We start from the raw sequence: 13234 nt of genomic DNA, 5'->3' as shown, positions 1-13234 counted from the left end.
GGTACATACACACAGATCTTCTTTTGTTGACTTTCAAAAGAAGTCATATTTTTAGTTTGGGTGAAATATTGGGAGGAATTATACTTGAGGCAAATGGAGAACAGTAACAAAATGCTAAAAGAACTTGAAAATATCTATACAAATACCAGTAGAGATCAAAAAAGTTAGAATAGGAAATAAGGACAACAGTTTATATTTATCTACAGAACAAATTTTTGTAAACTCTACATTCAGAGTTGCCAAAGCAGGATAAATGTGGGGACTGAGAGACTGGGTATGTTATGTTTTTAAAGGTTGGAAAGTAATATTGAACATTTTTAAAGTGATATTAATGTTTAACCAAACTGGGGAAACTGATTTCACAGGAAATGGCAGCATTAAGTTGGGAACAAGACATGTCAAAGTTTTTACTGGAATAAGTTGATTAGGTTTTAAGGTATAGCCATTAATCTTTTTTTAAAAGGATTTTAAATTAGTTAAAGGGTTTTTTGTTTGTTTGTTTTTTAAATACCGAACTAAAGTTTTCTTGATTGTGTTTGACTCTCTCCATCTCTGGAGTGATGGGAATTGGAATCCCTTTCCCGATGTTTTCTTTGTATAACACCTGTACAACATAAGAAAGCATCCAGAAAAGAACAAGAGCAGTCAAAACAGCCCTTTCAGCTATCATTTAGGGAGCCTATGAAACACAGACATCACACAGGAAAGACAAATTCACCAAGTCAACCTGTCTTTTCTAGTACAGGTCTGGATGAGAACATGTTCCACATTTCCTTGGCTAAAGGGCCAGTGTATTTGATATTCAACTTTGATGCTAACTCACGTTAAATGTTGATTTTCTCTGTTAAAATCTAAGAAAAATTATTTGATAAAAGTACTAAAATACTTAGTGTACCATAGAAAGGTTATTTTTTAATTGGAGGGCAAATATTCATTTTCCCTACACAGAATATTCATTTTACAGAATAACTATTTTAAACCTAAAGTCAAATCTATGCAATATAGGAAATAGATCTTTGTTGTGTAAATTCAAGTTATACAAATGGTTGAGTCTAAATACAGAATCTTTAAAGGTTCTCTGCACTACTGGACAATTTTGCCTAAAGGCAACCTATGTAAAAATTAACACAAATGGTTACTTAAAGGAAGAAATTGTCCAGGATCATCAGGATCACTAATATCTCAAATAGATATAAACAATAATATACTTACTCTAATATAGATGAAAATAATTTTTAAATAACTTTGAAAATTAATGTAAACCTTTCCAAAAGTAGGAATAATAATAACAAACCTATAGGGAAAACAGTAAATATAACATTCCAAAAATATCAATTTATACTGTAAAATTCAATAAAATCAAAAGATTGTTAGTGAATAGTAATTACAAACAAAAACAAAACACAAAAAGACAGTGGGACCAAAGAAAGTTACTGATATTATCTGGAAGTTTGATTCCTTCACATAATTATTTCAATGAACACTTCAACATTTTGGCTGAAAATTCTCCCTACTGCTCTACTCCTTCCCCCCCAAAAAAAGAATCTAGCTAAATTTTCCTAATGACATTGGATTCTCCATCTCAGGCATAAGTGAATCTAAGATCCGTATATAAAAGTTTCACAGACTATTGAGTATTATAGTTTTCAACAAAAGTATTAAGAAAAACATAAACTCATCTAATTCAAATATTTTTTTAAAAATCAGAAGATCTGGCTTTCTATTGATGGAATGTCTTGTTTGGAACATGTATCAAGATTCCTTTGGGTTCTGATTCTGAGCAGTTTTCTCTCTTGGTGCCACTGTTTAGAAGGTAGGATCTCTGTTAAGGTAATCCCTGTCCTCAGCAAGGGCCATTATTTCTACATGGGGCCTCAAGTCCTGTGTCTTTTCTTACAATGCTAACCCAGCCACATCAAATAAAAATAGTTCTAAGTAAATAAAAGCTATGTAGTATTTGGGGGTTTTGGATATCAATTAACTTCAAAAGTCCTATAAAACATGGAAAGGAACCTGTGAAAAGTTATAAAGGACTGTTACAGGAAGGATAAAATGTTAGAATCAAATGGTGAGTAAGAGATCTGGAAAAAGGAAGAATTCAGTTGATTTTTTTTTTTTAAAGGATTTGTTAAATTGATTATTTTATAGGGACTAAAAGGAATTTTGATAGAAAGGTATTATTATTTTTTAATACGAAGTTAAAGGAGCTGTCTCCCAAATACCGAGCTAAAGTTCTCCTGGTTGCGCTTGACCCGCTCCATCTCAGGGGTGACAGGGAGGGGAGTCCCCTTGCTCAAGTTCTCTTTGTACAGAATCTGTGTGTATAAAACCAACAATCAAATCAGCCTGGATCCATTGTTTAGGTAGACTTAGCTTTTAAGGTAGGCTCTAAAAATATTTTTGCTTGTTTTCCTAATGACATGAAATAGGCCTAAATAAATTTAAGAAATAGAACAAGTATAGATTACCTTTGGACATTTCATCACAAACAGTATGAGGTCTGTCTCATACAAAAAAGTGGCATTAATACCCACAGATTACAGGCAGGAGTCATTTACTGGATTTGCCAAAAATTTCATTGAGATTTTCTGTAAGATATTACCAAAAAACCTAAATGAACTTTTTGGCCAATCCCCATACATATATAGGCCTTTTCTCAAAGGCAGGATTAGGATTTACCAAATAGTGCTCAAGTTAACTGAAATTCATATGCATAATGAGCTGTTGGTAATTCTCAAGAGACCAAAAAGAAAGGGGTTTGGGGAATAAAATAAGTATTAAAAGCTAAATAAATATTAGCTTTCAATGACCCTGAAACTATTCCAAAGAAACCCATTTATATCTCTTGTGATACACAAAAAATAGCTGAGCCAAGTAAACTTGTATTTCTGAGTCATTGTGAATTGCTAAGTTGTCTTTGGAATGAAAATGTTCAAGAATCACATTCTTTTAAGAAATGCTGCAAACACAGAATACATCAAACAGAGCCATAATAAATACAAATAGAATTCTAGTTAACATTGTCCTTTTGAAGGCGTGTTAGATTTTACTTTTGATTTGTGCCACAACAGTTAGAAACATGTACTGTTATTCAAGGAATTGAGGAAGGAAACACTAAGTATTTTAGGTTTTTAAGGAATGTGATCAATAGCTATGTTTTAGGAAAAACAGTTAAAATTTCACACCAGAACTACAATACTAAATTAGATTTGGGTTGAAAACTGAGGTAACATTTGGTGTCATTTTCATTCTATGAATTTAGTATTTTTATAAGAAGAAAATTATATATTGGTAATGTGTTAAAAATATTATTTTAAATAAAAATTAAGGGATTTTATATTTTCCCCCTAAGAAATACCGAGCTAAAGTTCTCTTGATTGCGTTTGACTCTCTCCATCTCTGGAGTGATAGGTGTTGGGGTTCCTTTCCCCAAATTTTCTTTGTACAAAACCTGTGAGATACAAAAAAGTACCCAAAAGACATTCAAAACAGGCACAAAGATCAAGGAAGAAAGAAAACTGGGGGCAGGGGTGTGTGAGGAGGGAGTTTTAGTGAGTTATATTTAGTAAGAATAATACTTTTACTTGTTACTTCATGTTTTAAGGATAAATTCTAATTCTGGGAATGAAAAAGTACAACAGAAAGCACTGAGTTATAGGATATGAATGTAATGATGAGAAATCTTGCATTAATTCTATTTACAGTATTTCAGATCTAAGTGGTCACACTGATCAGTCACCAAAAGGGTTAAAATACCATCAGAAAAGTGAGTCATTTTTTGTAAGACTAGATGGTCTTGGTCAGGTGGTAACACACACACCACACACAAAACTGTTAAGATGTTATTTTTTAAAAGAATGATGGATTATTCTAGTAATTTTTTTAAATGGGAAGTCAAGTTTCTTAATTCTTATTTGTAAATACCGAGCTAAAGTTCTCTTGATTGCGTTTGACTCTCTCAATCTCTGGAGTGACAGGGGTTGGGATGCCTGTTCCCAGGTTCTCTTTGTACATAACCTGTAGAAGATAATGAGAACATCTAAAAAAGTGAAATGACCACAAATCCTTTGGATTTACACCTATGTGCCAGCTATTTGGTAGAAACTCACAGAAAGAATCTAGCTTTCAAACATGACATTTAGGAATAAGGAAAAAAATGCCACAGATATTTATTTTCTCTCTTCAAAGGTAGCAACTTTACTACCTTGAAGACTGTACTAAATTGTGGCACTTTTCTTTAGTCAACATTTAGTACCATTACATTCCTAAAATGCATTAAATAGTGCTAATACATTCAACATTGAAAAAAACATTAACCATTTCATAACATCTAGTATTAGTCCCTTGAATATAGTAGGTCTGCAGTAGGTTATAAATAGGTGGCTTGGTTTACATTTTTCTAATCATGTGTACTCTTCTTTCAGGGTTTTTGAGAATTTTGTATTTTCTTCAGAAAATTCCTAACTGGTCTTTAGTCTTAGGTACCCCTTAATGTAAGGAGACTTGAATAGTTTATTTTTGCAGGAAGAGCAACTTTGTCTGAAATTTTTACTCAGTGCTGAATCATGTAAATTAGTGTTTTTGAACAGGGAGAAGTCCAAAGGACTGTGCTAAAGAAACAAGTGAGGAACTTCCAGAGCCTTTTGGCATCCTCATTCTACCCTCACTCCCAGTGTTAACAATCGTCCGCCTAAAGGAAGGAAGGCATTACGTGGATGGATTCTGTGTTGTACTAGAGCATAGGCTGGGGAGCAACATGGAAAATCTGGGGGTTTGTGTCACAAGTTAATTCCTAAAATCACTGCCACTAGTGCTAATGTCTCTATTTTGCTAGGAAACTATTCAAGATCTTTAACAATCTACCATCTTCGAACAAAGTTGTATTTCTTTACTGGGCAAGGCAATGGAACTGATCATGGACCACGGAACAAAACAAAACCAGAGAAATTGGGATCAGAGTGGCCAAGGTGATGCTGGCTGGCTTTCCTGGTTGAGTGGATGTGCAGTTCTAAATGCAGCTTGTAACCATGGGAGCCAGGGTAGAAGCAGAGAATGCAAAGGGAATGAGGTCTAAAGGATACAGACAACTTGCAAGACAAACAGCCAGTGTTCTCTAATGGAAATTCAATGGGATTGAATTTCCTCCAGTGGCCAAGAAAATCTCAGGTCAAGATCCTTGCCTTTTATTGGCTACAAACTATTTCCCAAACTTCACACAATCTTTGGCTAGTAGCCAGCAACTGCTTAGAAACTGCTTGTGGATGGGAAAGAGTGGTGACTGGCGTTGGGGGATAGGGTGTGGGCGGAGGCAGGACTAGCTGGACAGAGGGCAGGAGAAATGTGTGCTAAACCTGCTGTCTCAAGTGTGGTGGGTCTCCCAACATATACACAGACACTGTACACAAGAGCCTGAAATTCCTGTTTAGAGAACAGGCTTAAGATACACCTTGGTGGGTAAGGTGACAGCCAGCACCTTCAGAACACACAGGGCGAGGGGAGAAGGCTATGTAGACCTCACAAGTCTACCCAGGGTCTCCCGGATAGGGGAGAATATCCTGAGGTACATGCATGTACACAGCTTTGTTTTATACTTTATGTTTATATGTATGTGTAATTAACACGCTCATCTCAGTAACCTTACTCTACTGTCAGCACATTTTAAGGAACTGCACATATGATGATTAAACATGAAGCCAAGTCCCTTCTGCTCCCTGATTATGTAAAGACAGAATTTCCTTATCTTCATTTTGCAAACTGCACTGCCTGTCACAGGGCAGGGAGGGTTGTCCAAGCGGGTAGGAGGAGGAAAGGGTGATGCAGGAAGGGACCAGCACGGGGAGGGGCCATTACCGAGCTGATGTGCTTCTGTGTCTGCTTGACGCGCTTCACTTCAGGCAGGTCTGGGATGGGCGTTCCTTGTCCAATCACCTCCTTATACTTCACCTGCAGGTATAAAAATTGAAACATGAGCATGTGTTTGGTTAGTCGCCCCACAGTGCAAAGTCATGGTTTAAATAGCACAACCTCCATACTTAGTGGGAATGGGGCCACATTCTGATACTGGGTCAGAGGAGAACCAGGACAAGGACACATGGGTTCTCTCTGATTTCTTTAGGGGTGGGGTCCACACTTCGACTGAAGCCCCTTCTCTTCCCTGAGGTCTCCCATGTCTTATGCCATGGTTCCTGTGCCCAGGGCAGATACACTCATACACAGACACCCAGGAAGGGCCATTCTCTGACTCACAAGTGACAAGGAGTCTCTTGACCAAATTTGAGTCAGGCTCCTCTGAATCTTCTTCCAAACTAGGCCTTAACCTTTGGACATCTTTGTACCACCCAGTTTTAGCAAGAATCCTGCTAAGTCAGTTTAGCCAAATCTCCCACCCTGGATATCTTATCCTTCTCAATATTCCTTACCCCCCAGCCCCAAGGCGAAGTCTGACTACCTTGATCTGCCATTTTAGCCATAATCCCCCCTTTACCTCCCTGTTTCTTCTGAGTAATTTTCTATCCATGGATCTTTTCTCCACCTTCCCATTCTCCCCCATCCCACCCTGTCCATCCATCCATCATAAAACCCTACTTTCCCGTGTATTCAGAACTGAGCTCAGTTCTATACGGAGATCTATTTTCTTCTATATTACAATTGTCCTGAATAAAAATCTTTTTTTTTTTTTTTTTTACTAAACTACTGTCCAACTCTGGTTCATTTTGACACAGGGCCCTCCATTTTTCACGTCTAACAAGACGGCATGAAAACTGCCTCAACACTGCATTATAGGATGTCCCTCTTATTTTGGTGACAAAAGCTTTGAGTGCAGCTCAGCCATCAGTGTGGATGATCAAAGGGAGGCAGAAGATACTGGAAATGAGTCCCCAGTGGGTGTCTTTACCGAGCTAATGTGGTCCTGGGTTTGCTTCACTCTCATCATCTCAGGTGTCTTTCCAATTGCTGTTCCTGGTGAGACATCCTCTTTATATAAAACCTGGGTATTCAGAATTAGGACAGTGTTACACAGAAGAAAGGACAACACAACCGTTCCTGGAGAAAGAGTAGGAAACATGGCTTCTGTGAAAACAGAGGACACTAGAGAATGTTCTTAGGCAAGCGCTGGAGTGTCTTCTGCGTCAGCCCCAGTAACTCAAACACGTAACAACACGTGTCACTTTTCAGACCTGGAGATTTCTTTTAAGATTATCATACTGTATTAATACATAATGAGAAAAACCAGAAAATGTTGATTAAAAGACACTCCAGTGTGAAACACAAGATCCATTAAATAAATATAAAGTCAGTTATTTTGGGGAGGGATAATAAATCAGTGTCGAAAAGAAATCTGTCTTCTTGGAGCAAGACAACACGTGTTACTGCCCTTGGGATTAAAAGCTCCTTTGTTAGCAGACATGTTATTTCTAATGGTCTCTGGAGTGGTGGTTTTAGAGCAAATTATGGGCAATTTTAACAAAGAACTGCTAGCATTAACTGGGGAGGTTAGATGTTAATTGTCTGAATCAGCGTGAGGCTAGTATATTTTTAAAGAAGAGAGTGAAATTATTAGGTTAGCATTAAATGGAAAATAAATAGTAAATATACCGAGCTGAAATTCTTTTGATTTTCTTTAACACGCAGTATTTCTGGCGTGTCTTGAACAACTGTAATTTTTCCTTTACTGTTTTTAAGGTCATACTGGTATTGGAGCTATGAAAAAAAGAGTAAAAATCTTGTTATGAAAAGAGAGGAAACATCTTGTTAAGATTTCAACATTGTTTTGTATATTTTTAATTGTCCTATATTGTGTAAGGGAAGTTAAAACCTTATATATATATATATTTTTTTTTTTTAAATGTATCTGCCACAATAATCATAGATAGCCAATGAGAAATTCAGTAAGAATTTTGGAGAGAAACTAAACTTTAAAACCCTAAAAGTAGTTTTGTTTTTTGTTTTTTATCTCTTGCCTAGAATTAACTTTGAAAAAGATGTCACCACCTGGAAAAGATGGTGTCAGTTCATATTTAACGACAAGAAGTCACTAACAAAGTGTGAGATGATTTGGGACTGAGCTAAAAGGTGAGCCCAGAGGAAACTGGAACACACATCTCCTGGGCAGGGGTGGGAGGTGCTGAGGGCAGCTGCAGGCTGGATACCCAAGCATGTGTGCCCAGAGGCATCCTTCTTTCCCAGCCTCAACCCATGTCCCAGTGAGCTGTGCCTTAGAATCAATAAAAACTCACAAGGCTGAAGTTCTTTTGGTTCTCCCGGACCCTCTGCATCTCTGGGGTGTCCAAAACGGTCTCATAATATGACATGCACTTCTCTGCATCTTCCTTGTACTTTTTCTGGAAACAGATTCCAAGAAATAAGGACGGTGAAGAACACAGGGATATAGGCCAATGGGACCTAAAATGGCCCTTCCTGCTCAGCAGAGGGAAAGTCTTTTTTTCTTTTTGACTGTTTAAGGATGTTAGGGAGTTGTAAAGCAGAGCCCTTGGATCAGTGAGCACCAGGCCTCTTCTTTCCAGGGGAACTGAGCCCAAGATCCATTGTCATGACCCATTGTCATTTTGGTGTTGGAGAAGAACTGTGGTGTTGGAGAAGACTTGAGAGTCCCTTGGACTGTAAGATCAACCCAGTCAATCCTAAAGGAAATCAATCCTGAATATTCATTCATTGGAGGGACTGATGCTGAGGCTGAAGCTCCAATACTTGTGGCCACCTGATACAAAGAGCTGACTCATTGGAAAAGACCCTGATGCTGGGAAAGATTGAAGGCAGGAGGAAGAAGGAGAAGGGGATGACAGAGGATGAGATTGTTGAATGGCATCACCAACTCAATGGACATGAGTTCAAGCAAGCTCTGGGTGTTTGTGAAGGACAGGGAAGCCTGGCATGCTGCAGTCCAGTATGCAAAGAGTTGGACACAACTGAGCAGCTGAACAACAAAATTGTCAATGGCTAAACTGGCCAAGTGGGCATATGAGGGAGGTGACAGCCCCTGAGGTTCCTGGCAGCGACAAAGGGATGCTTGTAGTGAACTGGATGGAGCCAGACTGTTCAACAGGCAAAATGGAGAAAAGTAGCAGAGTTGAGAGCCATCACCAAGGCCTCTTGAATGCCAGTCCTTGGTTGGTGACAAAGATATTGTCACTGAGCTGTGAGCAGGTATGGTTGGGCTCCTGGCTACAGGGGTGAGCCAGCAGGCAGGTCCAACAAGAACTTCCAGGATGGGGCCAGGAAAGCTACATTCCCAGGTGTTATGAAGTATAGCCTACTCAAGCAACTATTGCTTTCTAACTCAATGATTAGGAGACAAGCAAAAAACTTTAATTTGGGGCTACTCAAGTAAATTGCAGGTTCCTGATCAGTAGTGAAGATGAAAACAAATGAGGATATATATCCAGGAGTAAGAAGGACATCATACTTTTCTTTCTCTCTCTGTAGGGAGAGAGAGAGTTATCCATCGGGAAGAATCAGGGTTAGATTGTATGGTTAGTGTTGACATAATCTCAATCTTGTTAAAGAAACTGATAATCAGATGTGGGTGATCAACTTTCTTTCTTCCAGATTTGCAAATTTTACATCCACATTTTAAGAGACTGATTTTTTAACTATGGGTGGTAACTCATGCCTGTGTGAATGGCCATCATCAGAAAGACAAGCGATAACAAATAAATGCTGGTGAGGGTGTGGAGAACAGTGCCCCACTGGGATTGTAAACTGGTTTTGCCTCTTTGGAAAATAGTATAGAGGATCCACAAAAAATTAAAAACACAACTACCACAGGATCCAGCAATTCCACTTCTGAGAATATATCTGAAGGATATAAAAGCACTAATTTGAAAAGATACCTGCACTTTGATGTTCATAACATCATTATTTATAATAGTCGAGACATGGAAACAACCTAAGCGTATATCAACAAATGATGGGTGAAAAATGTGGTGTGTGTGTATATATATACATAGATATATGTTTAATTGTGGCTGATTTGCATTGCTGTGTGGTAGAAATCAGTGCAACATTGTAAAGCAATTAACCCTCCAATTTAAAAAAAGTTGTGCTATATATGTACAACGGAATAATATTCAGGCATAAAAACAGAAGATCCCACCATCTGTGACAAATGGGTAGATATGGAGGGCACGACACTAAGTGAAATAAGTCAGAGAAAGACAAATACTTGATCTCACAAATATGTGAGTGTATGATCTCACATATCTGTGGAATCTAAAATCAAAACAAACTCATAGAAAAACTGATCAGATTTGTGGTTGCCAGAGGTGGGAGTTGGGGGTGAAGTGGAATTGGAGAAAGGTGGTCAAAAAGTGACAACCTTGCAGTTATAAAGTAGTAGGGATGTAATGAAGAACATGACAACTGTAGTTAATACTGCTGCATGGTGTGTGGAAGTTGTTAAGAGACTAAGTCCTGAGAGTTCTCATCTCAAGGAAAAATTTTCTTTTGTTTTCTCTTTTTACTATATGATGGATGCTAATTAAACTTATTGAGGTAATCACTTCACAATTAATATAAGCCAAACCATTACACTTAATAGCTCAGTTGGTAAAGAATCTGCTTGTAATGCAGGAGACCCTGGTTCAGTTCCTGGGTTGGGAAGATTCATTGGCAAAGGGATAAGCTACCCACTCCAGTATTCTTGAGCTTCCCTGGTGGCTCAGCTGGTAAAGAATCTGCCTGCAATGTTGGAGACCTGGGTTCAATCCCTGGGTTGGGAAGATCCCCTGGGGAAGGGAAGAGCCACCCATTCCACTTTTCACTTTCATGCATTGGAGAAGGAAATGGCAACCCACTCCAGTGTTCTTGCCTGGAGAATCCCAGGGACAGGGGAGCCTGGTGGGCCACCATCTATGGGGTCACACAGAGTTGGACATGACTGAAGTGACTTAGCAGCAGCAGCAGCCAGTATTCTGGCCTGGAGAATTCCAGGGACTGGATAGTCCATGGGATCGCAGAGTCAGACATGACTGAACGACTTTCACAAACCATTACACTGTACACCTTAAACTTATATGGTGATACATTCAATTTTATGTCAATAAAACTGGAAAAATAAATTTAAAAAATTATATGCATGCATGTGTGTGTTCACTCATGTCCAACTCTTTGCGGACCCATGGACTATAGTCCGCCAGGCTCCTCTGTCCATGGAATCTTCCAGGCAAGAATACTGGCTGCTAAGTCACCTCAGTCGTGTCCGATTCTGTGCGACCCCATAGATGGCAGCCCACCAGGCTCCCCCGTCCCTAGGATTCTCTAGGCAAGAACACTGGAGTGGGTTGCCATTTCCTAGAATACTGGAGTGGGTGGCCAATTCCTACTCCAGGGATAAAACCTGTGTCTTGTATTTCCTTCATTGGCAGGTGGATTCTTTACCACTGGCACCACCTGGGAAGCCCTTAAAAAATTATGAGTGGAACCATTTAAGACTTCTTCACTACCTTAAAATTCTCTCCTTTATTTTAATTCTGATATAGGAATCTAAAGTCTAACTCAAACTTGCATCATAGATGAATCTCTTCTTTTTTACTGGGCAAAATTGTGATTTGAAAGAATCTCCTTCAGTATTAATGGAAAGACGTGTTCTTTGTAACTGGGGTCAATGTGTGATATTCTGATGAATGTCCTTACCTGGCTTGAAAGGTTCTTGACTTGCTGGGCATGAATGATCTCCGGAGTGTCAACCACAGAAGTGAAATTGCCTTTTTCCATTTCTGCTGATTGCTTATACTTAATCTACAAGAGGAACACGCAATAATTGGATAAATGTTTACAGTGCACACATTTGTTGGCTCAGTTTGAGTATTAAGTAATTAATACTTCTTTTCTAAAAGGATTCATTATTCAAAATAAAAACAAAAGATAAAAGGATTCATTCATTTGCTACTCAACAATTGTTTTTTCTCTTGTGTTTATAGCTTTATGTTAAGGAGTGAGATTCGGAAAGAAAGGTTGAGTCCTAGACTGTCTATCTAGTTGATTGGGGGGAGTGGGTGGTGTGAGGGCTGGTGAGAGACATTGTGCAGGGTTTGGGAAAGGAGGAGAGGGACAATCAACAGATAGTAAGGCATTGATTGTTTTCGGAAGAGCTGGGAGAAGGACAGATGAGAGCAGCCTTGGTAAACGTCCCGGATCCTTTTCATCAGAACAGATTCCGCCATGCCATTATATGCATCTGACTGTAACTGACCAACAAGTAAGATAATAGAAGGAAAAAACTGTGTTCTTACAATCACAGCTACTTTTTTAGTTTTTTTTTTTTAAAGACTGACATGGAACACTCACCTGGCTGGCAATATCTGTAGCATTCCTGGCTCTCAGGAAGTCAGGAGTTTCATTGGCCATGGCATTCAGGCCTCTTCCTTTGACTTCCAGCTCCAGATCTCTCTTATATTCTTTCTATAGGAGCATGAAAAGAAATGTTAGTTAACTGTCATAGCAAGATAATAAACGTGCAGTGAAGATAGACCCACATAACACGCCACCTGCATTGCTAGTGCCACCTCTGCGCTCCCTGGGCTGGGACAGAGTGGGGACAGCAGAAGACCGTGTCAGAAAACTGGTACTGATGCCAGAACCTCCTTCGGAGCAATTTCTAGCATTCTCTGCTTAGAACATTAAAGTATAAAGCATATTTTAAATCTGGTTTGGTGCATAAACAATTACACTTAGATGCCCACCACTCCAGGGTGGTGTTTTTATTTAAATGGGCACAACAAATGTATCAAGATTAAATCAAAAGCTATTAGATAAAGAACAGGCATAGCCACTATGGAAACAGTTACAATATCAACTCATCAGAAATCGAGATATTTTATGTAATGATTAATAATCATGTTGAACAGAGAATCTGAAATACAAAAACTATCACTTTTTTAAAAAATGCAACTTGGCTAGGAAGGAGAAGATACTCGGTTGATCCTGTGCATGCAGTCAGCTGGGTGCCCACCTCGTTGAGGATCTGGGTGGCATTCTTTGCTCTTAGCATATCCGGTGTGTCTTCCATTTCACTGAGACCCTTCCCACGGATGCTTTCCTCTAGATCTTTCCTGTACTCTTTCTATAGCACAAAATACAAGCAACAAGGCTCACAAGAAAGCCTGGATTGTTCCTCTGCTGAAAAGTCCCTCACCAAAATACAAAACAAAAACCTCCTAATTTCACACAGTTACAGTTTAGCCAATAAAAAATCAATAAAGGCAGGGTATAAGCT

At 38.8% G+C, this 13234-nt stretch overlaps 1 protein-coding gene across 20 annotated transcripts in view; it reads right to left on the bottom strand.

Moving 5' to 3' along the window:
* Positions 1–13234, bottom strand: part of NEB (nebulin) — a 218335-nt gene that overhangs the window by 12905 nt on the left and 192196 nt on the right. For 6 of the 20 annotated variants that reach the window (XM_055572584.1, XM_055572585.1, XM_055572588.1 and 3 more), the window contains exons 151-160: positions 12971–13081; positions 12307–12420; positions 11653–11757; positions 8238–8342; positions 7597–7701; positions 6896–6988; positions 5851–5943; positions 3925–4017; positions 3359–3451; positions 2223–2315 (exon numbers count right to left, since the gene is read on the bottom strand). In XM_055572584.1, the coding sequence (XP_055428559.1) occupies positions 2223–2315; positions 3359–3451; positions 3925–4017; positions 5851–5943; positions 6896–6988; positions 7597–7701; positions 8238–8342; positions 11653–11757; positions 12307–12420; positions 12971–13081 (1005 nt within the window). Of the gene's footprint in view, positions 1–511; positions 605–2222; positions 2316–3358; positions 3452–3924; positions 4018–5850; positions 5944–6895; positions 6989–7596; positions 7702–8237; positions 8343–11652; positions 11758–12306; positions 12421–12970; positions 13082–13234 lie in introns of all 20 variants that reach the window. The other 14 variants (XM_055572601.1, XM_055572582.1, XM_055572581.1 and 11 more) reach the window with 3 other exon arrangements.

This window comes from Bubalus kerabau, chromosome 3 (genome assembly GCF_029407905.1).
Source record: "Bubalus kerabau isolate K-KA32 ecotype Philippines breed swamp buffalo chromosome 3, PCC_UOA_SB_1v2, whole genome shotgun sequence".
Classification (NCBI taxonomy): domain Eukaryota; kingdom Metazoa; phylum Chordata; class Mammalia; order Artiodactyla; family Bovidae; genus Bubalus; species Bubalus kerabau.
Note: the sequence above shows the minus strand (reverse complement) of the source record. Positions and strands in the feature narration are given on the sequence as shown.